At 43.1% G+C, this 24,139-nt stretch overlaps 1 protein-coding gene across 2 annotated transcripts in view; it reads left to right on the top strand.

Moving 5' to 3' along the window:
- Nucleotides 1-725: 725 nt before the first annotated feature.
- Nucleotides 726-24,139, top strand: part of Cfdp1 (craniofacial development protein 1) — a 90,689-nt gene continuing 67,275 nt past the window's right edge. For both annotated transcript variants that reach the window (XM_036188827.1, XM_036188826.1), the window contains exons 1-5: nucleotides 726-940; nucleotides 8,027-8,144; nucleotides 11,460-11,676; nucleotides 13,205-13,332; nucleotides 23,152-23,271. In XM_036188827.1, coding sequence (XP_036044720.1) covers nucleotides 877-940; nucleotides 8,027-8,144; nucleotides 11,460-11,676; nucleotides 13,205-13,332; nucleotides 23,152-23,271 — 647 coding nt within the window. In that variant the 5' untranslated portion in view covers nucleotides 726-876. The remainder of the gene's footprint in view (nucleotides 941-8,026; nucleotides 8,145-11,459; nucleotides 11,677-13,204; nucleotides 13,333-23,151; nucleotides 23,272-24,139) is intronic.

The following is a 24,139-nucleotide window of genomic DNA, read 5'->3' as shown; positions in this document are numbered from 1 at the left end:
TTCATTGCTTTTCCATCTTCCCCATTGCTTCATCAAGTACTATAAGTGTCAATTTAGCACTTTGTGCAGTGGCTTCACTCACAGATAAGCGGATTTCCTTTCATCTTTAGTTGATTACCCGATTGTTGATTCATTAACATTGAACTCCTACCAACAACACTTGTAACTCAGGCCTTAAAGGCAAACTTACTTAACAGGCAGATTTTCTCAGTAAGGCACATCGCAGGCTTCTTGCGCTTAGAATATTAGACAGAGTTTCATTAGTATTCTTGGGAGCCATTTTAGACTGCAAAATTATCCAGAAAAACCCAAAATGCAGGGGGAAAGGCAGAAAACTGTGCTAAAAGACTCAATACTAGCGGTAAAGTTGAACCAAGAAGGCGGAGCTTCCCCCTTCTTCCCAGCTCAAAAGTCGCTGGAATTTAGCACAGTGTCAACTCTTAGTTTTTACTTGCTGCGCATGTCCGGGAGTAACATTTTTAATCATTGATTTAAGAGTTACAAAAAGCAGTTACCAAGTAAGCGATCTGGGAAAAAAAAAAAAAAGACACGTATAAAGAGAGACAACTGTAATTCCGCAGATAGGCCGTTCTCCAGCCAGGATGCACGGTAGAGCCGAAGACTACAAGTCCCAGCATGCATCGCTTCCGGGTGGCTCCGAAATCCCTACAAGGGCTAGGAGAGTGTGGGAGGATCGACCGCACCAGCCGGAAATGTCGTATTTGACCACGTGGCACCGTCTGCGCATGTGCGCACGCCTTCAGGGCTGCCCTAGCTGCTGGTCCAGCGCCTCTATGGTCTCGCCCTAGAGCTTTGCTGTGTGGTTGGGGGCAGTGGCCGCAGTCGTGTGGGTAGCAGGCCCCAAGTGACAGCAGCATGGAGGAATTCGACTCCGAAGACTTCTCCACGTCGGACGAGGACGAGGACTACGTGCCGTCGGGTGAGTGATACGGCTCGAAGCGAGAGGAGGGTTGTTCCCACGCTTCACGCCTCACTCGAAGCTCTCCAGGTTCCTCAGGGCGTTGGCCTCATGGCCTCGGTTCCCCGGGGCGCGTGGGTCCGGCGTCGCCGTCCTCAGGACCCTGGCCCACAGCCGGCCTGGAACGCGCGTGGGTCGGTTCTGCACAGCTGCTCTCCTGGGCCGCCGCCCCCTCGGAGCGCGGGAACTGGCGCGTGAAACCGGCAGGCTGAGCGCACTGTCGCTCCGAAGCGTCCTGGAAGCCGACCCGGACACTGGAGGTTGTTTCCAGGGAATTGCCAGCCCCCTCCTCGCCTGAGACCGAGACTGAGCTGTCTGCCTCCGGGCTCCCAAGGGATCGGCTTGTCAGAAAGTTCATGTGATAATGTAGTTTGTATCTTTACAGTGGCTACTCATTGCCCACTTTTAAGAACTTTTTAAGAAGTTTTATTTTTAGATTTGTTGTATATCAGGCATATCACTGTTTTTCCGGCATGCATGTCTGTGCACCATGTGCATGCTTAGGGCTTTTAAAGGTCAGAAGAGGGCATCCAGGTCCTCTGGAACTGGAGTTACAGGTGGTTGTGTGTGCTGGCAACCGCGAACCCTGGTCCTCTGGAAGAGCAGCAAGTGCTCTTAATCGCTGAGCCATCTCGACAGCCCCTTATGATTTATTTGTGTGTGTGTGTGTGTGTGTGTGTGTGTGTGTGTGTGTGTGTGTGGCAGTGTGTTCAGGTGCCCAGAGAGACCAGAAGGCAATGTTGGATCCCCTGGAGCTGGAGTCACACTCAGTTGTGAACCACCCAACATGGATGCTAGGAACCAAAGTCAGGTCCACCGAAAGCGTAGCACATGCTCTTAACGGCGTAGCTATCTTTTTTTTGGTGGTGGTGGTGGTGGTGGTGGGGAGTGTGCACGTTAAGAATCCCAAGTTATGTGAGGTCAAGACAAATCTTTTTTAAAAAATTTATTCATTTATTTATGTATATGGATGTTTTGCCCACATATACATCTATCTGTGCATTATATGCATACCTAGTGTCTTCAGAGGCTAGAAGAGGACATCGGATCCCCTGGAAGTAGAGTTACAGCCGATTGTGATCCATTGAATGGGTGCTAGGAATCAAACTGGAGTCCTTTGAAAAACCAGCCAGTGCTCTTAACCACTGAGCCATCTCTCCAGTCCAAGGTATCTTAATATGAAAACACAAACCTTACTTATCTTGTACCTTGTTCTGGCTTAACCATTTCCTTAAGGTTATTTATTCCAGTGTAGTTGCTTAGGGATTGTGAATAAGAAGGTTGCTCTACAGCACGAGGCATGGAAAGATCCTAGAGGAAGATGCGGGCATCTTCCTTCAGCCACTGTACACACAGACACATACACACAGTCTCTCACACACATACCTCTTAGTCATTCTTAACAATCCAGTCACAGGAGTTATGTTGTGCCAGGTGTGGTAGTATAAGCCTATAATGCAGAAACTTGAGGGGCTCTGATGCAGGAGGATTGCTATAAATTTGAAAATAGCCTGGTCAACATTGTGAATTCCAGGCCAGCCAAGATAATATAATAAGACCCTGTCCTGGGGGAAGGGAGGGAGTCTGGGAAGATGCTTCAGTTGGTAAAATGCTTGCCTAGCAAACCAATAGACCTGAATTCAGTTTCCATAATTCATGTGATTAAAAATGCCTGGTGTAAATGTTCAACGCTTATATGATACCACAAGTGCTGGGAAGACACTGCAAGCCAGTTGACCTAATTTGTGAGCTCTCGGCCAATGAGAGACCTTTTTCAAAAGAGGTGGACAGCTTTCTTAAGAATGACATTCTAGGTTGGCCTTTGCCCTCTGCAGGAAGGCATACACATGAGCACCACTAGGGAGAATGCAGTACAAATTATAGGATTTGATTTTTAAATTTCATATATATGTCTCCATATGTATGTACATGTGTGTGTGGGTACCTGAGGAAGTCAGAAGAGAATGTCAGATCTCCTGAACTTGGAGTTTTAGGTGTCATGGTGCTGGAAGTGGAATTGCAGTCCTTTCTGAAAGGATGGCAAGGGCTCTTAACCACTGAGCTGTCTCTTCAGCATCCTCCCTCCAAACAGTTCTTAAATTAATTAAAAAAAATTTGTTTTTAGATTTTTGTTTTTGTTTTTGAGACAGGGTTTCTCTGTGTAGCTTTGGTGCCTGTGCTGGATCTTGCTCTGTAGACCAGGCTGGCCTCGAACTCACAGAGACTTGCCTGCCTCTGCCTCCCGAGTGCTGGGATTACAGGAGTGTGCCACCGCCGCCCAGCCCATTTTTAGATGTTTAAATTGTATTTTATGAATGTGAGTGTTATGCCTGCATATTGCTCGTGTGCTGGGAGCTCAAAGGGGTGGGAAGGAGCTGGAGTTAGAGACGGCAGTGAGCCACTACATGAATGCAAGAGTAAGAAGTGCTCTTAAGGCCTGGCCATCTCTCCAGACCCCTCCCCAACCTTAGAATCTAAAGCTTTTGTTGTCTCTGGAAAGTGTCCCGGCCACTTTCAGGGCTGTCATTTTATTCTAGACTACCATCATCCTTCACTAGGAGTCTTCAGAATTTTCTGACTTTTTCCTCATTCCACCTACCAACATTTTCTCCTTCTTCACCCTCAGAAGCTGAGGAATAAAACCCAGGTCTCAAACAAGCTAGCCAAGTGCTATGCCTCCGAGCCATCCCCACCTCACATCATCCTCTCTAACCTTGTTCTTTTGCTGACAACCAGAGTGATCGTTTTTGGAAATGGTTTTCATCTCATTTTAATGAAAGTTACGCATACACATACTCACACATTGTCAGGTATTTCAGTCCATTTAAGGAAACTGCTTTCCCCTTTCCCAGCTTGGCTTTGCTAGTTTCTTTCCTTTCTTTCCTTCCTTTTTTTTTTTCTTTTTCTTTTTTTTTTTTTTTTTTTGGTTTTTTGAGACAGGGTTTAGCTGTGTAGCTTTGGAGCCTGTCCTGGAACTTGCTCTGTAGACCAGGCTGGTCTCAACTCACAGAGTTCTGCCTCCTAAGAACTGGGATTAAAGGTGTTCATCACCACCACGCAGCCTGCTAGTTTCTTTTGAGTTAAGTCATACATACTGAGTTTCTTTTTAGCACCGTATCTCATCCCCCTGTCTCCAGCATGCATTCTTCAACTTCTCTTCAATTCCTTCTCAAAGGGATTACCCCCACCTGCCATTGTACCCGTTTTGATTAGATAAGTATTCCGTTTACCTTTCTGCAGATTGTGTGGCCACCTGTTCACAGCTGAGCCATGGGGGTACTGTGCTTGCTTCAGCTAGACTACCTTTCTCTGGAATTAGTGATTGTCTGTTCTGTTTTATATATATTTAGTGTGTGTGACCACACAGTTAGGCGGTAGATGACAACATGGAGTAGTTGGAGCTGTCCTTCCAGGGATGGAGCTCAGGTTGTCAGGGTTGGTGGCAAGTGCTTTTACCCACTGAGCCATCTTGCTGTTTCTCATTTTTAATTTAGCTGTCCATGCTCTGGTCTTCCAGAATTGCCAAAATCATCGCCCAGCATAGATTCCTTGGGTTTTTATCTCCATCTCTTGGAAGTTTATCTTTGCCTTGCTTCATTTTGGTGTGGTTTCTCTCTCTCTGCCTGTTGGAATTTTAAACTTTGGGTCTTCCGCATCGTTACCACTCTTTTAGGTCTCCTCTGTTCCTTTTCTGTATGTCCATGTTCTGTCTGCCTGCTTGCCTGTCCGCCGCTCTCTGTCTCTCTCAGCTGGGTGTCATGGATCCCGGGCTGGCCTTGAAGTCCGTTTGTAACTGGTTTAACTCTGAGTTCCTGATCTTCCTCCCTCCACCTATGGGATAATTCTAAGTGTGTGCCACCATGCCAGCCTCGGATTCACTCATTCTTGGTACGTGTGGTCTTCTTTTTTGACATGTTCCACCAAAATGAGAAGAGGACATTTAATGGCTTCCCGAGGAAGGAGGCAAGGCAGAAACTTTGCTCTGAGACCTAGAATGTCTAAACGTTGCCTCAGGTCTGTTTGATGGTTGGTTGATAACAGAAGCCTAGGTTGGGAGTAGTTTTCCATCAGAATTGTGAAAGTGTTGCTTGGCTTGCTGGGTCCCGGTGTCGCCAGCAAGTCTGTCTTGTGGTCTGGAGATGCAGCTCGGAGATAGGGAGAGAGAGGGTTTGCTCCCCAGTGCTGTAGAGGATAAAAAGCATTTGATTTTCTGCTCGCTGCGTAGGATCTCTTTGTCTCTGAAGGGCTTTCTCTTTGCCGCCATATTCCTGATGCTGGATTGCCATCAGCGACCTCATACTCTTTGGCATGACTTGGTTGGTAGTCAGTGAGCCATCTAGAAACCTCTCCCGGAAGTTTTTCCTGGAATCTTCATTGTTGCATTGAGCCTGTATTAGACCTTCTACACTGTTGTAGTTACCCATGTTCTTCCCCCGCCTGCCTCCACCCAGGTCTCCCCACAGATTCTGTGCCTGGATTTTGTTTGGAACCGCACTGAATCTGTAGGTCAGTGTGAGGAGAATGGATAACAGTCTTCTCTACCAGTCTGTGAACATGCTCTCCTCTCTATGTATGTCTTTTTTTGTTTTTTTTTTTTTTTTTGAGACAGGGTTTCTCTGTGTAGCTTTGGAGCCTGTCCTGGATCTCACTCTGTAGACCAGGCTGGCCTCGAACTCACAGAGATCCTCCTGCCTCTGCCTCCCGAGTGCTGGGATTAAAGGAGTGTGCCATCACCACCCAGCCCATTTTTAGATGTTTAAATACTGTTTGAAAGAAGGCAAATAGAAACATGTATTTTATTGTTATGGGACTTTTTGTTTCTATTGCATTCAGTTATCATCTTTGAATATTTCAAAACATTGATTTGTTCTCTGTGAATGATAGCAGTTTTAGCCCATTCCATCAGTGCTGCTTTGCTGGCTGGTTTTGTGTCAGCATGGCACAAGCTAGAGCCATCTGGGAAGTGGCAACCTCAGTTAGAAAATGCCCCTATGATTGCCTGTTGGCAAGCCTGTAGTGCATTTTCATGATTGATGGTTGATGTGGGTAGTGCTACCCCAGGCTGGTGGTCCTGGGTGCTATAAGAAAGCAGGCTGAGCAAGCTGTGGGGAGCAAGCCAGTAACAACCGCTTTTCCATGGCCTCTGCATCAGTTCCTGTCTCCAAGTTCCTGCCCTGACTTCCTTCATGATGGACTGTAAACCGTAAGGTAAAATAAACCCTTTCCTCTTCAGGTTGCTTTTGGTCATGATGTGCTTGTTTGGTTTGGTTTGGTATTTTGTTTTCAAGACAAGGCTTCTGTGTAATTGGTCATGGTGTTTAATCACAGCAATAAAAATCCTAGGTCAGACAGCTTCCAAGGTGAATCAAAATATATCTGTCAAAACCCAAGATGCCTACTCTGGGGTCTGGAGGGATGGCTCAATGATTAAGAAAGTGAGGTGCGCCAGGCGGTGGTGGTACATGCCTTTATTCCCAGCACTCGGGAGGCAGAGCCAGGTGGATCTCTGTGAGTTCGAGGCCAGCCTGGTCTACAGAGCGAGATCCAGGATAGGCACCAAAACTATGCAGAGAAACCCTATCCAAAAAAAAAAAAGAAAAAGAAAGAAAGAAAGAAAGAAAAAAAGAAAGAAGAAAGAAAGAAAGAAAGAAAGAAAGAAAGTAAGTAAGTAAGAAAGTGAGGTGCTCTTGCAGTGGGCCCAAGTTTGGTTCTCAGCATCCACACTGGGTAGCTAAAAACCTCCTGTAACTCCAGCTCTGTACTGTACATGTGCCTGCACTCACATATAGCTATGCTTTTACATAACTTCTTTAAAAACTTTTTTTTTTTTTCTGTTCAAGACAGGGTTTCTCTGTGTAGCTTTGGAGCCTGTTCTGGATCGCACTCTGTAGACCCGGCTGGCCTCGAATTCACAGAGATCCACCTGCCTCTGTCTCCCAAGTGCTGAGATTAAAGGTGTGCCCCACCATACTCAGCTCCTTATATTGTTTTTATATCAAATACTCCTAGCCAGGATGAACGTCCAGTCTGGCTTCCTGGCGCCCTCCACCTTCATGTCTGGAATCACAGGCATTGCCACCATGCTTTGTAGGTACTGGGTCTTAGAGCAAATCTGTTGTTTCTGAGTTTTGCTGTCTGTAGGTAGAGTGCTTTCCCTTCCTGCTACCTGCTTTTTATAATGGGCAGGTGCTTTAGCACTGAGCTGCAGACCCAGCTCAGTCCATTTAATATGACCTGTTTTTGTTTTGTTTTGAGGCAGTTGCTCACTACAAAGCCCTGGCCGGCCTATGTGCTATATAGATTGGGCTGGCATCACCCTACTTGGCCCTTATTACAACCTATTATTAACTAAGGCCCTGACTTTGTGGTGCAGCTGGGTGTCCTGATTCCACCTTTTCTTTTGCTTGCCTGAAATGAGCTAAATTTTTTTTTTTACCCCCCAAAGGAAATCCTTTATAATGTAAATTATATAAAAATACCACTTGAATTTCAGTGATGTTCACTGCTACTGTAGTGACACTGGTTCTGCATCATTCAATAAACAGAAATTTCTCTCTCCCATCCTCTTGCTTTCTCTTCCCCCTGCTCTCTCTTTCTTTTTTTCTAAGACAGGGTTTCTTTGTGTAGCCTTGGTTTACCTGGAATTCACTCTACAGACCAGGCTGGCTTGGAACTCAGAAATCTACCTGCCTCTGCCTCCAGAGTGCTGGGATTTAAAGGCATGCATTGCTATGCCCAGCTCAGAAATACTTATCTTAAGAGGGCTAAAATTTTTTATTTGTTTTATTGTTGTTGCTGCTTTAGGGGTTTTGTTTGTTTGTTTACTTGTTTGTTTGCTTTTGTTTTTGAGACAAGATTTCATGTAGCCCAGGCTGGCTTCAACCTCACTGAGTAACCAAGAAAAAGGTTGAACTTCTGGCTCTCTTGCCTCACCTCCCAAGTACTGAGCACCAGGTGTGTGCGGGCAAGCTTGGCTCAGACTCCATTCTTAATGCTTTGTGAAAGTCTTCATTCCCGCGGTCTGACCACCCTGTCACATGGTTTCAGGTGGAGAGTACAGTGAAGACGATGTCAATGAACTAGTGAAGGAAGACGAAGTGGATGGTGAAGAGCAGGCTGAGAAAACCAAAGGGAAAAGAAGGAAGACTCAGAGCATAACAGCCAGGTGATGCTGCCCTCAAGGCCTTTGCATAAGAGCTGTCTTTATTGCTGAGATTGCTCTCATGATAGATGTCTGTCTTTTCACATGTATTGTTTGTGTGTGTGTGTGTGTATGCTGTAGCACAGGCTGTCCTAGCCTCCAGCTTCAGCCTCCTGGATTGTAGGGATTGTAGGCATGAACCACTACACCTAGCTTTATTGCCAGGGTTTTGGTTTATGTTGTTGTTGGGTGTTTTTTATTCTCGCTTGCTTATTTATTTACTTATCTATCTATCTATCTATCTATTCATTAATTAATTAATTCATTTATTTATTTATTGTTTTTCAAGACAGGGTTTCTCTGTAGTTTTGATGCCTGTCCTGGATATCTCTCTGTAGACCAGGCTGGCCTCGAACTCACAGAGATCCACCTGCCTCTGCCTCCCGAGTGCTGAGAATACAGGCGTGAGCCACCACGGCCTGGCTTTGCCAAGGTTTTTAGCACCTTTCTGTATGAAGGAAATATTTGCTGATATTCTGAAATTAAAATCTTGGCCTTCAGCTGGGCAGTGGTGGCGCACGCCTTTAGTCCTAGCACTCAGGAGGCAGAGGCAGTCAGATCTCTGTGAATTCGAGGTCAGCCTGGTCTACAGAGTGAGTTCCAGGATAGCCAGTGCTACACAGGTAAATCCTGTCTTGATAAACAAAAATGAAATGGGCTGGAGAGATGGCTCAGCAGTTAAGAGAGCTGGCTACTCTACCAGAGGACCGGAGTTCAATTCCTAGCACTCACATGGCAGCTCACAGCTGTCTCTGACTCCAGTTCCAAGGGACCTGACACATAGACACAACAGGCAAAAGCCAATGCACATAAAATAAAAATAAGTAAAATTGTCTTGGCCTTTGCAAAAAATTTAAAAATTTTTAGGACTTTTAAAAATAACTGGGTAAAATAACGCACATAGTTAAAACAGTCCTTTGTTACTACAGGATTCATTTTCTGTTCTTACCCCGAAAAGCTTGTTACCTTAGATACTGTCACACTCGTTGGGGGGGGGGCGGTAATATTTCCTGCCTTATTTATTTAAAATAATACAAAAGGTAGCACACTGCATACCACGCTAACTCTTGCTCTCTCACTGTGTTTCCCAGGCTGGACCATTCTTGAGCTTCTGTCTCAGTCTTCTGAGCAGGAGTGTCATTCCCGGGAGGCACCACTCTGACAATTCTCGCTGAGTCGAGTATGTTAAGGACACCATGGCAGTCCTAGACATGCCGTGTTCTTTCAGTGACTGGAGTGTCACACTTTATGAATAGGCCTGACTTGACTTAAGCATCTGGGTATTGAGGCGCATTAGATTGTATGGTCTTTGTCACAGCAAAAGGCTGCAGAAAACATTAGCAGAACGTGTTGTTATACTGGTACAAGGATTTTTGTAAGTCAGATTTGAAGAATTTGTAGAATTGTTTGATCTAAGGCTGTCAATTAATTTATTTTCAGTTGATTTTCCACAGGCCATGTTCTGAATTCCAGTTCCATCCCCAATAGGAAAATCACAGGTTATAACTCAGATAAAGGCGGCTGCTGTAGGACTCTCTCTATCACTGTTGTTTCTGGCTGGGTAGCGAAGTTTATGAAAAGGAGAAAATGAACACGAAGCACTATGTGATGCTCTCAAGGTCCGAAGAGTGTAGCATGGACTTTTTAAGTCTCAGGTCCAGTTTTCTTTTCTGTGTTTGAAGTTGTCTCTTTTGGAGGTGGCATGAAATTGCTATACTTTTTTAGAGTGTGTACAAGAACATGATACAAGTAAATCTGAGAATGAGTAGACTTTATTCTCCAAATGGAGTGGCTTTTAGAAGTAAAAAAATGTTTAGCACATATGTTTATAGAACCCCATTTCTGAACAGATAATCTCATGAGGTCATTTTGGGTATTTTCTTTTTATCTATTAGTTGTTGGGTTTTTATTTTTTTATTTTGTTTTCGTCTTTGTTTTGTTTTGTTTTGGAGACAGGTTCTCACATTGTAGCTTGGCTGGTCTGGAACTCACTATGTAGACCAACCTGGCTTCCAACTCAAAGGAAAATTCAAGCCTCTGCTTCCTTGAGTGCTCAGATTAAAGGTGTGCACCACTATGCCTGCCTCAGGTGTTTCCTTAGTGAAAAATAATGGTCTTGGCATACTAAATTTAAGTTTCAAGTGAGCTTGACGCTCCCCTTTATTAAGTAGAAGGCGGGGTGATAAAAAAGACAATGCTTACTGAAGCGTTCACACACAAAGTGTATATAGTGTATGTCATGAAAGCCCTTCAGTTACTTTCCAGGTATAGCACATTTGCAATGCAGGCAAGTCCTTACATGGGCAATATCCATATGTGATTCCATGTTACTGAGAGGCCTGAATTTTAAATTTTCATTAAATATTCCTTCAGGATGTAGTTAAACTTTGTAAGTACTACTAGACTCAACGTGTTTTATTCTTTAAATGAGAATTCCAGCTATTCAAATTATAGACTGTGAAGATTATTAGAAATATGTTTAAAATATAATTTTTAAAAAACCCTGAGAATACTGGGATACTGATTTATTGTTCCTGAACCTCAAAAAGTAACATGCCAAGAATTTGAAAACACTGAGAAACTTGTGGGTATTTTTTTTACTGTATGGTATAATTCTAAATTGTACTATTATTGATGAATAAATATTCTTTAAAAAAAAAATTAGGGTTGGGGATTTAGCTCAGTGGTAGAGCGCTTAGGCCCTAGGTTTGGTCCTCAGCTCAAAAGAAAAAAAAATTAGTTGTGCTGTGGTGGCACACACCTTTAATCCTAGCACTCCAGAGGCAGGTAGATCTCTGAGTTTGAGGCCAACCTAGTCTACAGAGGAAGTTCCAGGACTGCCAGGGCTGCTACACACAGAGAAGCCTTATTTTGAAAAACAATCAAAAAATTAAGTCAGAGCTAGAGAGTTGGCTGCCAGGTTAAAAACAGTTTTGGCTCTGGCAGGACCTGGGTTCAGTTATCATCATGTACATGGAGGCTTGCAACTACCTGCAACCTTAGTTCCAGGGGATTTGACAACCTCTTTTGACCTCCACAGGCTCTTGTGTGCAGGTGGTGCAAATACATAAACTCAGGAGCACACACATACACATTATGTAAGTGAATAAGTATTTCAAACAATTCAATTTCAGTTCACCTACTGTGTCTCCTTTGTGCTATTAGTAATTACAGATTCAAGCTTTCAAGTGTGTAAGGTGGTCTAAGGATTGAAGAAAGGGAATGAATAATTTTGCATTCTGTCTGTCTTCCTTTTTCTGGGTGGCTGTTGGCGATTAGAAAGAGAAAGCAGAGTGGCTTCTTGTTAGAGGACGAGGAGGAGGAGGAGGAGGGCGGCAAGGAAGAGCCTGGAGGTGGCAGTAGTGGAGAAGATGAAGAGGAGCAAGGAGGCCTTGGGTCCGAGAATGCAAGGAAGAAGAAGGACGATGAGCTGTGGGCCAGCTTCCTCAATGACGTGGGGCCCAAGTCAAAAGCAGCTCCAAGGTCACAAGTTCAGGTAAGTTGAGAGTTCGATGGGACAAAGACCTCTCCAGAAACACCCTCAGTTCCCCAGCAGCTTCCTGTTTTTTTAATTTACAAACTGACTGAGATTTGAATCTCAAAGCAAAAAGCAAACTAGATGTCTTTTGATATTGACTTTACTAAGTGAAAAGGAAAGCATTCCTTAGTAGAAGGGAAAATGAGCTGTTTTAATCAGATATATTGTCAGTAGACCTTTATAAACTTTTTAAAGATTATTTGTTGAGCCGGGCAGTGGTGGCGCACGCCTTTAATCCCAGCACTCGGGAGGCAGAGCCAGGCGGATCTCTATGAGTTTGAGGCCAGCCTGGTCTACCAAGTGAGTTCCAGGAAAAGGCGCAAAGCTACACAGAGAAACCCTGTCTTGAAAAACCAAAAGGAAAAAAAAATTATTTGTTGGGCTGGAGAGATGGCTTGGTGGTTAAAAGCACTTAATGCTCTTCCAAGGGACCTGAGTTCAGTTCTCAGCACCCATACCAGGTAGTTCACAAATGCCTGTAACTCTAGCTCTAGGATATTTAATGTCCTCTTCTGGCCTCCAAAGGTACCTGTATACATGTGGCTTATACATATGCATACACCTAAATAAAAATAAAATTTTAAAAATATTTATTTGTTGTTATTTTTAATTATGAGCATATGTTTGTGCCTATGTGTAGATATGTGCATGGAAGTACCCACATTGGCCAAAGGCATTAGATCACCTTGGAGATGGAGTTATAGGCTGTTATGAGTTTCCTGACCTGGGTGCTAAGAACTGAGCTTGGGTCCTCTGCAAAAATTATTTTTCTTTTTTTTTCTTTGGTTTTTCGAGACAGAATCTCACTGTGTAGCCTTAGCTGGCCTGGAACTCACTATGTAGACCAGACTGACTTCAAGCTAGCAGAGATTCTCAAGTCTCTGCCTCCAAAGTGCTGGGATTAAAGGTGTGAACTACTACCACCCTGCCTCTGCAAAAACTCTCTAACTGCTGAGTCGTCTTTCCAACCTCTCCAATAAGCCTATTTTTATTATTTTACTTTATTTTATTTTATGTGGACAGGTAATTTACTTGCATGTGTACCTATGCACCCCATACATGTAGTGCCCATGGTTGCCAGAAGAGGGCATCAGATTTTTTTTTTTGGAACTGGAGTTATAGGTGGTTGTGAGCCACCTGATGAGTTCTGAAAATTAACCTGGGTCCTCTGGAAGAGCAGTCAATGCTCTTAACCATTGAGCCATCTCCAGGTCCTCTAGTAGTCTTTAACTGATTGGAAATGAACCATGGGAGAACAACCCCAAACAGCATGTTCAGACAGTTCTTTTAGTCTTATACCTTCGTGAAACTGATTGATATATTTATTTTTGAAACAGAGTCTCACTTGTAGTCTCCTACCTGGCCTGGAACTCACTATGTAGACCAGGCTGGTTTCAAACTAGCAGAGATCCTCAAGTCTGCTTCCTGAGTGCTGGACTTAAATGTGTACATTACTTCAGGCCTGATTCCATTTCTTACCCTTTAGGCAGCAGAGGAGACCGAAGAGACTAGTTCAAATAAACTGTTGGTGAAAGCAGATGAGCTGGAGAAACCTAAAGAATCAGAAAAAGTGAAAATTACCAAGGTGTTTGACTTCGCTGGTGAAGAAGTGAGGTAAGAGGTTGTTTTCAAGGGTTTGAAACTAGTGCTTTTACAGGGTGGTGTTTTTGTTTTTATGGCTTTTCAAGACAGGGTTTCTCGTGTAGCCCTGGATGTCCTAGAACTCACTCTGTAGACCAGGCTAACCTCAGACTCTCAGAGATCTGCTGTGGGATAATATTCTTGTACACTGTAATGATTTGCCACTCAAATTGGTTTAATAAAACACTGATTGGCCTATAGCAGGGCAGGAAGTATAGATGGGCAACCAGACTAGGAGAATTCTGGGAAGAGGAAGGGTGGAGTCAGAAGTCACCAGCCAGATGCAGAGGAAGCAAGATGAGAATGCAGTGCTGAGAAAAGGTACCAAGCCACATGGCTAAACATAGATATGAATTATGTGTTAATTTAAGTGTAAGAGCTAGTTAGTAATCAGCCTGAGCTACCGGCTGAGCATTTATAAATAATATTAAGCCTCTTAGTCAATTATTTAAAACTTTTCTTCAACATCATTTTCTTTTGTGAAATGCACTTAAGGCAGAAATGCAAGAATAATATTATGGTGAACACTTCACATTCTGTCATTCAGATTCACCACTGGTCAGTGCTGTCTGTCTTTGTGTGTGGGTGTGGGCACTAGTGTCCCAGCACGTGTATGGAGGCCAGAGGACAGCTTGTGGCCGGCCATTGGCTCTCTTTCTACCATGGGGTCCTGGGAATTGAATCAGTTTGCCAGGCTTGGCAGACCTTGATACACATGACTCGGTTCGATTCTCACTGGACTGATCTCTGTTCTCCATAATGTAATGATTCTGATGGCTAAGTATGAACAGTGCATACGTCCAGCAGGTATCTCCATGCTCATAGTTGCAGTACCTCTTGTCTTAAGCTAGTAAGAGGTGGCTTTGGTTTTAAAGATTTTCTCATTTTTCACCAATAACAGTTTTGCAGCCCATATTTTGAGTAGGTCTATGTATGGGGCTTTTAGGCTCAGTTATTCCATTGATACTCTTTCTAGTTGTTCTTACACAGTCAAGATTAAATAGTGGGTTTGGTCTTTTAAGAGTCCAGATGTATGCCAGGTGGTGGTGACTTACGCCTTCAAATCAGCACTCAGGAGACAGAGGTAAGCCGATCTCTGTGAGTTCGAGGCCAGCCTGGTCTACAGAGTGAGTTTCAGGACAGCCAAGGCTACACAGAGAAACCCTGTCTCGGGAAAAAAAAACAAAACAGAAAAAGTTCAGACCATTTGTATTGGAGAACACGCTTCAATTTGGATTATTGCTTTGCCTTGTATGTTTAGTTTCTAGTTAATCACCTTAGAATCACCAGTGGTTCTCAACCTTCCTAATGCTGTGACCCTTTAATACAGTTCCTCATGCTGTGGTGACCCCAACCATAAAATTACTTTCACTGCTGCTTCATAACTGTAATTTTGCTACTGTGATGAATTATTACGTAAATATATGTGTGTTCTAATAGTCTCAGGTGACCGCTGTGAAAGGGTCCTTTGACCCCTAAAGGGGTCACAGCCCACAGGTTGAGAGCTGCTGCCCTAGACAGAACTACTGCACTGGCAGTACTAGCTGCCCTTCAGGAACCCAGTATTAGTGGAGAGTTAAAGGACATGGACAGCGTCTGTCAGACCTCACCGTTGTAAGACACCCTCGGTAATTAGTCAGTTGGGGGTCTATCACATAATTACTGATGGTGTAAATTAGTAATGTATTTCCCTCCAGAAATCATACTGCAGTTATCCAATAGGGAGTGTCAGAACATTGACAGTAACCATCAACCTTTAGGAAACTTTGGACACAGCAGGGCATTTGCACATAAGAGCTCACAGCAGTTGTGACAACATGCACAGGACCTGCGTGGTATCATCCAGACAAAATCCCAGCATGTGGAGGTGGGTCACAAAGTGGAGCTCCTGGCTAAGGAGCTCTTGATGGCTGCCGAGAGAGGGAGAGTCTGTTTTCTTTGAGGATGTGCCCCTGAGAGACTGTCCATGTTCCAGGTGATTCCCTATATCCAAGCACATACTAACAGCACTAAGTAGACTCAGTGGGTTTAAAGGAAAGAAAAACAAACGCAGGAAGTTGGTACTAGATAGTGGTAGAAGGGTCAGGAAGGGATTGGAAGAGGAGGAGTGGAGGGTGAACTTAGTCAAAACACATTATTTGCCGTATGAAATTCTCAGACACGAAGACGTTAGAGAGTATTAATATACCATAGAAAATATAAATTAAAAACAAAAAACCAAAACATTTACAGGCAGAGTTGAGAGGCAGTGAGGTCTACAGAGCAAGTTTCAGCTAGGACAACATGGTAAGAATATGTCTCAAAGCCTGTGTTGGCTTGGAACACTTCCCACATGTAATGTAGACTACAGGAAGGACTACATAGAGAATAGAATCATCTGAATAACCATTGCTTTGAGAAATCAGTAAATTTCTGATCAAATTATGAATTTCATAAAGTTTTTTATAAACATTATTTAATATGTCACAGATTTTTTTTTTTTCTTTTTTTGAGAAGAACTTCTGGTTCTCCTTCCTGTTGCTTCCCAAGTAAGTGCTGGAGTACAGTCAGGTGCAACTTCTCTTTACGTTTTTGTTTGTTTGATTTTTGAGACAGGGTCTCTCTGTACAGCCCTGGCTGTCCTGGAACTCACTATGTAGACCAGGCTGGCCTCTAACTCATGGAGATCCCACTGTCTCGTTTGCCTCCCAAGTACTGGGATCAAAGGCACGTGCTCTCACTTTTCACTCTTGAAAGCAAATAAATGGAAGTTGTAAATATTGGTGAGTACTCAGGGAGCCTACCATTTATACCATTTGTCAGAAGAGGGCAGCACTGTGTCTCTTGTCAAAAAACGAAACAGGATAAGAGCACTTTCTTTACATTAATTGCACACTCATACATAGGCATTTATTTATACTTAACAGTAATACATGCTAATTTTTTTGATATTTAAGATTTTTCTTTTTTTTATTAAGTTTTTTTCATTTTACATAACAACCACAGTTCTCCCTCCTTAAGATTGTTTTTATATCTCTGTGTAAAGGTATAGTATAGTTTTCTTTTTAAAAATATATTTATTTATTAAAATTTTTTCATTTTATATACCAACCTCAGTTCCACCTCCCTCTCACTCTACCCCCATCCACTCCTCAGAGTGGGTAAGGCCTCTCATGGGTAGTCAACAAAGTCTGGCATACCAAGTTGAGGGAGAGCCTAGCCCCTCCCCATAATACATGCTAATTTTAAAAAATTATATATTATAGAAATATATAACAGAACAAGTGAGTGTCCTCTCAAACTCCTTCCCCATAAAGAATATGAAAGCTTGTCTGCCTTGGTGATACACTCCTGTAATCCCAGCACTTGGGAAGTGGAAGCAGGAAGATCAAGGTCAACCTGGGATGAGTATATAGTTGTTTATATACGTGTTCAATATGTATACCTTATAGTATATATTATGTGTATATTTATATAACTTTTATTTAAACCTGTTAATAGTTGCCATGTTGGTAAGACTTTGTTTGCTTTGTTTCTCTGTGTAACTTTGCGCCTTTCCTGGAACTCACTTGGTAGCCCAGGCTAGCATAGAACTCACAGAGATCCGCATGCTTCTGCCTCCTGAGTGCTGGGATTAACAGGCCTGCACCACCACCGCCTGACTTTGTTTTTGTTTTTCAAGACAGAGTTTCTCTGTGTACCTCTGGCTGTCCTGGAACTTTGCTCTGTGAACCAGGCTGGCCTTGAACTCAGAGATCCACTTGAGTTCTGGGATTAAAGGCATGTGCCACCATGACCCAACTATTAGCAAGACTTTTTTAAAAAAAAACGTAAGGTACGGGCTGGAGAGATGGCTCAGAGGTTAAGAGCACTGACTGCTCTTCCAGAGGTCCTGAGTTCAATTCCCAGCAACCACATGGTGTCTCACAACCATCTGTAATGAGATCTGGCGCCCTCTTCTGTATGCATAATAAATAAATAAAATCTTTTTTAAAAAAAAAAAAAAGGTACACTGGACAGTGGTGGAGCACACCTTTAATCCCAGCACTCAGGAAGCAGAGGCAGGTGGATCTCTGTGAGTTTAAGGCCAGCCTGGTCTACAGAGCAAGATCCAAGACAGGCACCAAAACTACACAGAGAAAACCCTGTCTCGAAAAAAACTAAAAATAAAATAAATAAAAAAATAAAAACATAAGGTACTATAAGGAACTTTCTTGAAGGATCTTAGGAGATTTGAACTAACTAACTTCCTTCCTTCCTTCCTCCCTTCCTTCCTTCTTTCCTTCCTTCCTTTTCTAACCCAGGGCCTTATGTTTGCTGACAACTCAGACACAAACTTGATGTTTAGGTTTGAGCACATCTTCCCCCCCCCACCCCGGGGGGGTGGGGGGCTGGGAAAGGAGGCCCGGGGAAAGGATTTATTCAGTACTGTTCATCTTTGGAAGAATCCAGGACAAGAACTCAAGCAGGGCAGGAACCTGGAGGCAGGAGTTAATGCAGAGACCAAAGAGGGGTGTAGTTGGAGACCTTCTCTTCAGCCCCCGCCAAGCCCTGTTAGTCCAACAACCCATTTGTAAAATAAACACACAGACATTTATATTATTTAAACTGCTTGGCCATTAGCTCAGGTCTACCATTGTCTAGCCCTTACTCTTATATTTAGCCCATTTCTATAAATCTATACTTTGCCATGTGGATTGTGGCTTACCGGTGTCTTTACATGTTGCTTGTCATGATGGCGGCTGGCAGTCTAGTCTCTCCACCCAGCCTTCTACTTCCCAGAATTCTCTTCTCTCTTATCCCGCCTACAGAGGGGCGCTGCTTACTGGCTTGCTTCTCCTGGTTTGTTCAACCTGCTTTCTTTTTTTCTTCACAGAGGGTCAGCCCCAGCAACAAAGTTTATTTATCTCTATGTTTGTCTTTCATCCTACCTTTTTTATATATATATATAAGATCTTTATTGACAGATAATTCACATAGTATACAATTTTCCTGCTTGCACAATTTGATAGACTTTAGTCCAGCGTCCTCATAGGCCATGACACCATCACCACTTCCTTTTTTAGAACATCACTCACTGTCTTCAATTTCTTTCTTTCCTTTTTTTTTTTTTTTTTGAATGCCGAATGCCATTTATTGAAGGAGGGAGGAGGTCTTAAATACAGGCTTACAGTACAATGGGAGAACCCCGGAGGGCAGAAGTTCGCTTCTGATGTTTTACAATCTTGTATCTAAGCTGTTAACGTCCAATATGCTGGATACACAGACAAGGAACTTCCCTTAAGCATTCAGGGGGGTGGAATCTCTCAGGGAATTAGCATAGGGAGGATATCAAGGTCAAGGTCAGCAAGCAAGGCAACAGTTACCTAAAACGGAGGCCAAGGCTCATCAGGTCACACACACACACACACACACACACACACACACACACACACACCCAGCTTCTGACTTAGGTTGCGTGGGACGTCAGCAGGACTTACCTGTCATGGAGACACCTGTCCAGGCCACACAGGCACTCTGTCTTAGGTTGGTGAGTGCCCCCCCACCCCAGGCATTACCCGTCTGTGAATACTCATTATTATACAAGTTCAATTGTGTGAGAGCTGCAGAGTTAACTGTTGCCAAAGATGTCTAAGTGGCATTGAGCTTGCAATCTGTGTGTTCGACACAGAGAAGACCAACAGAAGTCTTAACCCACCCATAGCTGGTAGGCTAAAGGCAACTGAGCCATTCCCTTCCTTAACAAGCCTTACTGCAAATTGGAGTCCTTGTAAGATGGTATCCCAAAAGCAAATGGAACTTGAGTTTGTAAATTTATAACTTTCAAAGCCAATCGAAATGTATATAACTATAGATTTGAATTTGTCATGCCCAATAGAATGAAAGATTAATTAACTGTGATAGCTACTTTTGCTGCCAGGGTCTCCACTGAGCACATCTTTTAATCTCTTGACATCATTTTTTTTTTTTCCTTTTGTCTTTGTATCAAGTTAAGGGCATCACTGCATCTTTAAGAAATGTGAAGAAGTAGCTGGGCTGTGGTGGCACACACCTTTAATCCCAGCATTTGGGAAGCAGAATCAGGTGGATCTCTCTGAGTTCAAGGCCTGGGTTACTGAGCTAGTTCCTGGACAGCCAAAGCTACACAGAGAAACCCTGTCTCAAAAACAACAACAACAATCAAAAAAAAAAAAAAAGGAAAGAAAGAAATGTGGAAGAGCTGGTGGGAGGAATTTCTAATTGAAGAATGAGGTAGTGTTTGCATGAAGTTAGTCTTTTAGTTCCTCTAATTTATTATAATGGTAAAATTTTTTATTTGACTGTTTTGTTTGTTTTTCCTCCATGAAAACTATAATTTTGTAAGCCTTGGGGAAAGAAGGAAAATGATCATTCTTACCCTCCTCTATGGCATAGCCAGCTGACCCTATGAGCTCAGACTTTCCTAAATGATTCACCTTTTGGAAAAGTCCAGTCATGGAAAAGTTCTGTCCAACTAAATACTTTTCAGGAAGTTGAGTGAGTGAAAATGAAGTTAAAATGGAATTTCTGCTAAAAATAAATGAATTAATTATTGCTAATAATAGGCATTTTCCTATCAGGATTTCTTCTCATGCATAAGATGATTGTAAGTTAACCAATCTCCTACTTAAAAGTAGTGTGATAGCTAAACCCTTCACTGTTTCTTGACAGTGAAGTCCCTTTTTGGTACCCCAGAAGGCTGAGTACAAGTAGAAAGTCAGCTTGGACCATGCAGAGACCCTGTCCTGCAAAACAAAATGGCAGAAAGAATGATGTTGTTTCAGGATATCTTCAGCAGAGAGTAATCTGCTATTACTCTGTCAACTATCAAATTCCTTAGAAATACCCCAGTTTATATAATGTATTTTCTAGTGGGTATGGATAGACTTTGGCACAAGAAATTAAGAAGGGCATTCCCTAGGGTTATGTTTTCTCCATGCCTACTCCGTGACACTTGCTCTATGACATGGTTGTCATGTCGCTTTTGTAGTTGGCTGTCTTGCTGGACTGTGAGTTTTTGATGGCAGAAGCTGTATTATGTTTCTTTATAGGTCTAATATCTAACAATATCAGCATTTGGGATGTTTTCCAGAAAATGTTTACTTAAGTGTGTACCCGGAGTCTTTATCGTCCTGTAGTAGAACAGGAACAACACAACTAAACATAAGCTACATGATTGCCACTTTCCTCTCCTTGTTCCTTAGACCACTTGTTCTTCATATCACAGTGTAGCAGAATTTCAGCCCTGTATCTTGAAGTGGATCCTCTAAAGTTGGCTGTGTCAACCAAGTGTTCTGTGGCTCTTTGTTGAAACACCTCCTCCAATTCTAGACTTTCTTTTGTTGTATTTTCCTCTTTTCTGGAATGTGTATTGTTGAACTCAGACGAGGCTCTACTGTGGTTGGGCAACCAGCTGTGCTTCAGTAGCGTTCATAGTAAAGTGTCTATTTCTTAGTAGTGCTGAGAACATTATGGGGTGGTAGCACTTAGGTCTGTCACTCAGCCCTCTGGAATATACAGCCTTTCTGGGTGGCTTTCGTCTAATTCTTCTAATTTCAGGATGGGACTTCTTTCTTCATTCCTGTCCTTCTGTGGTTTTTGTTTGCTCCAAGTGTTGTGGACCGCTCGGGATTAGTAGTGCTGGGGGCATATATAGCCTGTGTTTTGAGGTAAGAAAGGTTAGTTGTTCCTAATGCAAGCTTTCAGCTGGTTGTGGCAGCCTGTGCCTCTCTTCCACCTTTGAAAGTTAACTTGAACAAGCCTTTCTAAGGTTCTGTGATGCAGTGTGACTTTCTTGTTGTCATCCATTCCACATGGCTGTAAACTTAGGAAATCAGAGAAAAAAACAAAACCAGTTGCTACTTAGATATTTGCTACTTTCTTTGAGTCAAAATCTCATGTAGCTGAGGATGACTTTGAACTCCTGATCTGCTCAGCTGCCCCTTGTGGAGCTATTACAGGCATGTGCACCATGGCCAGTTTCTTTACTTTCTGAAAATTTAATTACTCTCTTTTTCTGCTGTACCTCTTGTGCTAATGTTGTATCGTTTCAGTTGCCTTTGTTTGCACTGTTCTAGACGTTGACAGTAGGGGACAGTAAAGCATGCGTTAATTCTTTATCAATCACACTCATTTTCTGTAGATTTACTCAAGACAGGGAACTATTTTGAATCCAGTATTTTGGGGTCTGCATTAAGCCCAGTATTTTGATGCAGGTTTATTTGGGGTATTGATTTAGCAGTATGACAAATCACCCTAAAATGGCTTGCATAAAACAGCTAACTGTTCTGTTACAATTTCTCAGAGTTCCAGAAGCCTCTAGGGCCGTGTGGGTGGGTGTTGCTCAGGCTCTCTCGTGTACTTGACACAAGACAGTAGTTGGGACCGTCATGAAGCTCATTTACTTCCGGGTCTGATACTTAAGGACTCAGCTGTCTTGGCACTAGGAATGATTCCTCAGACATCTGTGTCTGTGTGCTCTTTCCATTTGGTCTCTGCTGCAGGAGTGGTTAGGCTAGGAGTTCTAAAGATCTACTCTCGGGGAGAAAGCCCTTAGGAGGCCTGTAGAGCCACTTAAACAGAACCCCTTAGGTGAGATAGCCATTAAGGGTCTTGCTTGAGGTTCTGGAAGAGCATGTGGGACAGAAATGTGTGACAACCAGTTTGGAATATGCCATCTGTTGCAGAATTTTCAACCATTGCTGTGTAGTCTCTGGATAGTTGAGTAAGGAGCATAACCCCTTAGATTTCAGTTTAATACTTAGGAAGGTAAACGAGCTTCCCGTTGGTATATTAATGCTGTAGAGCAAACCTTCCCAGCCTCAGCTATAACAGCAAATGGTAAGCAGTGGAGTGTTGCTGGTGTGTTCCTGTGTTGCCTGGGATTTGCTTGTCTCATCTTAGCTCCAAGCTTAACTCGGTACCACTTACATGCATCACACACAGTGTTAATTCTTCATTAGAAAGTTCATCCTGGAAGGTGGTAGAGACTTGTATACCCTCGTAGATGGAATTTATAGGGTTTATTCTATCATTTTTGGCCAGTCTTTGTTTGAATATTTATAATGCACTGACTATAATTTTGGACCTACCTACTGGTAGATTGGAATTTAAACTAAATTCCCCAAATGTTTTTGTTGCTCTAGCATGTCAAAGCATGCACTACATATTTCTCTTTTTCTCTTTACCTGGAATATGAGACATCTTTAATATCCTTGTTTCATCCTTTTGAACTCAGTTTTATCTGATGCAGTGTTCCAAATTTGAAATTGGATAGTATTGTGTTACATTCTGCTACTCCCCGAGTAGTTGTGATTTGCCCAGTTTTAGGAAATTGTGTTTTGTTTTTGGGTTTTAGGTGTAGAGCAGGAAGTTTGCTTTTCTTCTTGACATGTGATGGCAATGCTCTTGTCCCTGTATCCCATCTCTCCGTCCCACCTTTCAGTGGCCCTTCGAATCTTCATGTCGATGTGTCAGGTGAGGAGTAGTGCAGGAGTCTTGTGGCCGTCACGTGAGTCACCAAGTGAGCTGAGATTGGGGAGTGGTTGCAGAGTCTCCACACTGACAGATATAATGGAGGAGACTTGGGTAACATTTCACCTCTAGTTGTGTCATTAGTTACTGTCAGTCTGGGAAAGCATCTCTTTGTAGGACTGTTAGAGTGAACTTTAATCAAGTGGCTGGAATTCACTGGAGACTCAGAGGTGGGTGCGCTCCTAGTTTTCCTTTCTTTCCTTTGCCGCACTTGGACCTCCTGGCCCACTTGTAAATTGATCATCTCTTTCCGTGAAACAGGGTGACTAAGGAAGTAGATGCTGCGTCCAAGGAAGCCAAGTCTTTCCTCAAGCAGACTGAGAAGGAAAACCCTCAGGCTGGTGTCACTTCAGCAGCGCCACCACTCCCTGCGGGGTCGGGGTGAGTATTTGCATCTGTCCCAGGGGTTTTGGCACACTCAGGAAACTTCTGTGCAAGACCCTGTTTCCAATGTAGCAGTCACCACTCCTGTTCTGAGACAGGGAAGGAAACTTTTGCTCTGCCTTGTTGGAAGTTTTTACCCAGATAGAGTTTGCTAGAAAAAATTAGCTCTATGTTGCTTATTTAATAATCTAGCTTGAACCACAAAGCTAAACATGTAAGTTGTATAACTAAAAAATAATAATTTTTGCATGACAATGTTAGCAGTTCATCAGTACCACTGAACTAAGTCCCCAACCCGAACCTTTTTGTTTTTTGTTTTTTTTTTTGTTGTTGTTTTTTAGGTTTGAGACAGGCTATCCTGGAACTCATTCTGTAGACCAGGCTGACCTCAAACTCACAGAGATCTGCCTGCCCCTTTATCAGAACCTTTAGTGAATGTTTGAATTGAGTACTTTGTTCCACCTCCCACCCCCTTTGCCTTTGAGCAGTTCCAGCTGCTTGGGAGACTAAGATAGGTGGAGGTGGACCTTTTGAGCCCAGGAGTTCAAGGCTAGTGTCAGTGTCGGAGTGAGCCCCTGTCTCAGAGAAGGCCGTCAAAAATGATTGAAAGAAAGAAACTCTGATAGTTTACTCCTTTTGTGCATTCCATGCGTTAGTTACTGTCAGCTGAAGACCGGAGTTCTTTCTCTTTGAAAAAGCAAAGTTCCTGTCTTCTTAGCATGTATAAGAAGTAAATAAGAGAAACCCAGGGCTGTAGGCCTCATCACATGGGTATCCCTAACTAGCCAGCTAATACCTGCAGCAGAGAGTTCTGGGTAGACCAGGCTCCTATGCTGGCTCCTCTGACCTTTCAGATGAGGACTGT

Source organism: Onychomys torridus, chromosome 5, assembly GCF_903995425.1.
Source record: "Onychomys torridus chromosome 5, mOncTor1.1, whole genome shotgun sequence".
NCBI lineage: Eukaryota > Metazoa > Chordata > Mammalia > Rodentia > Cricetidae > Onychomys > Onychomys torridus.
This window is presented reverse-complemented; position numbering and strand designations above follow the sequence as displayed.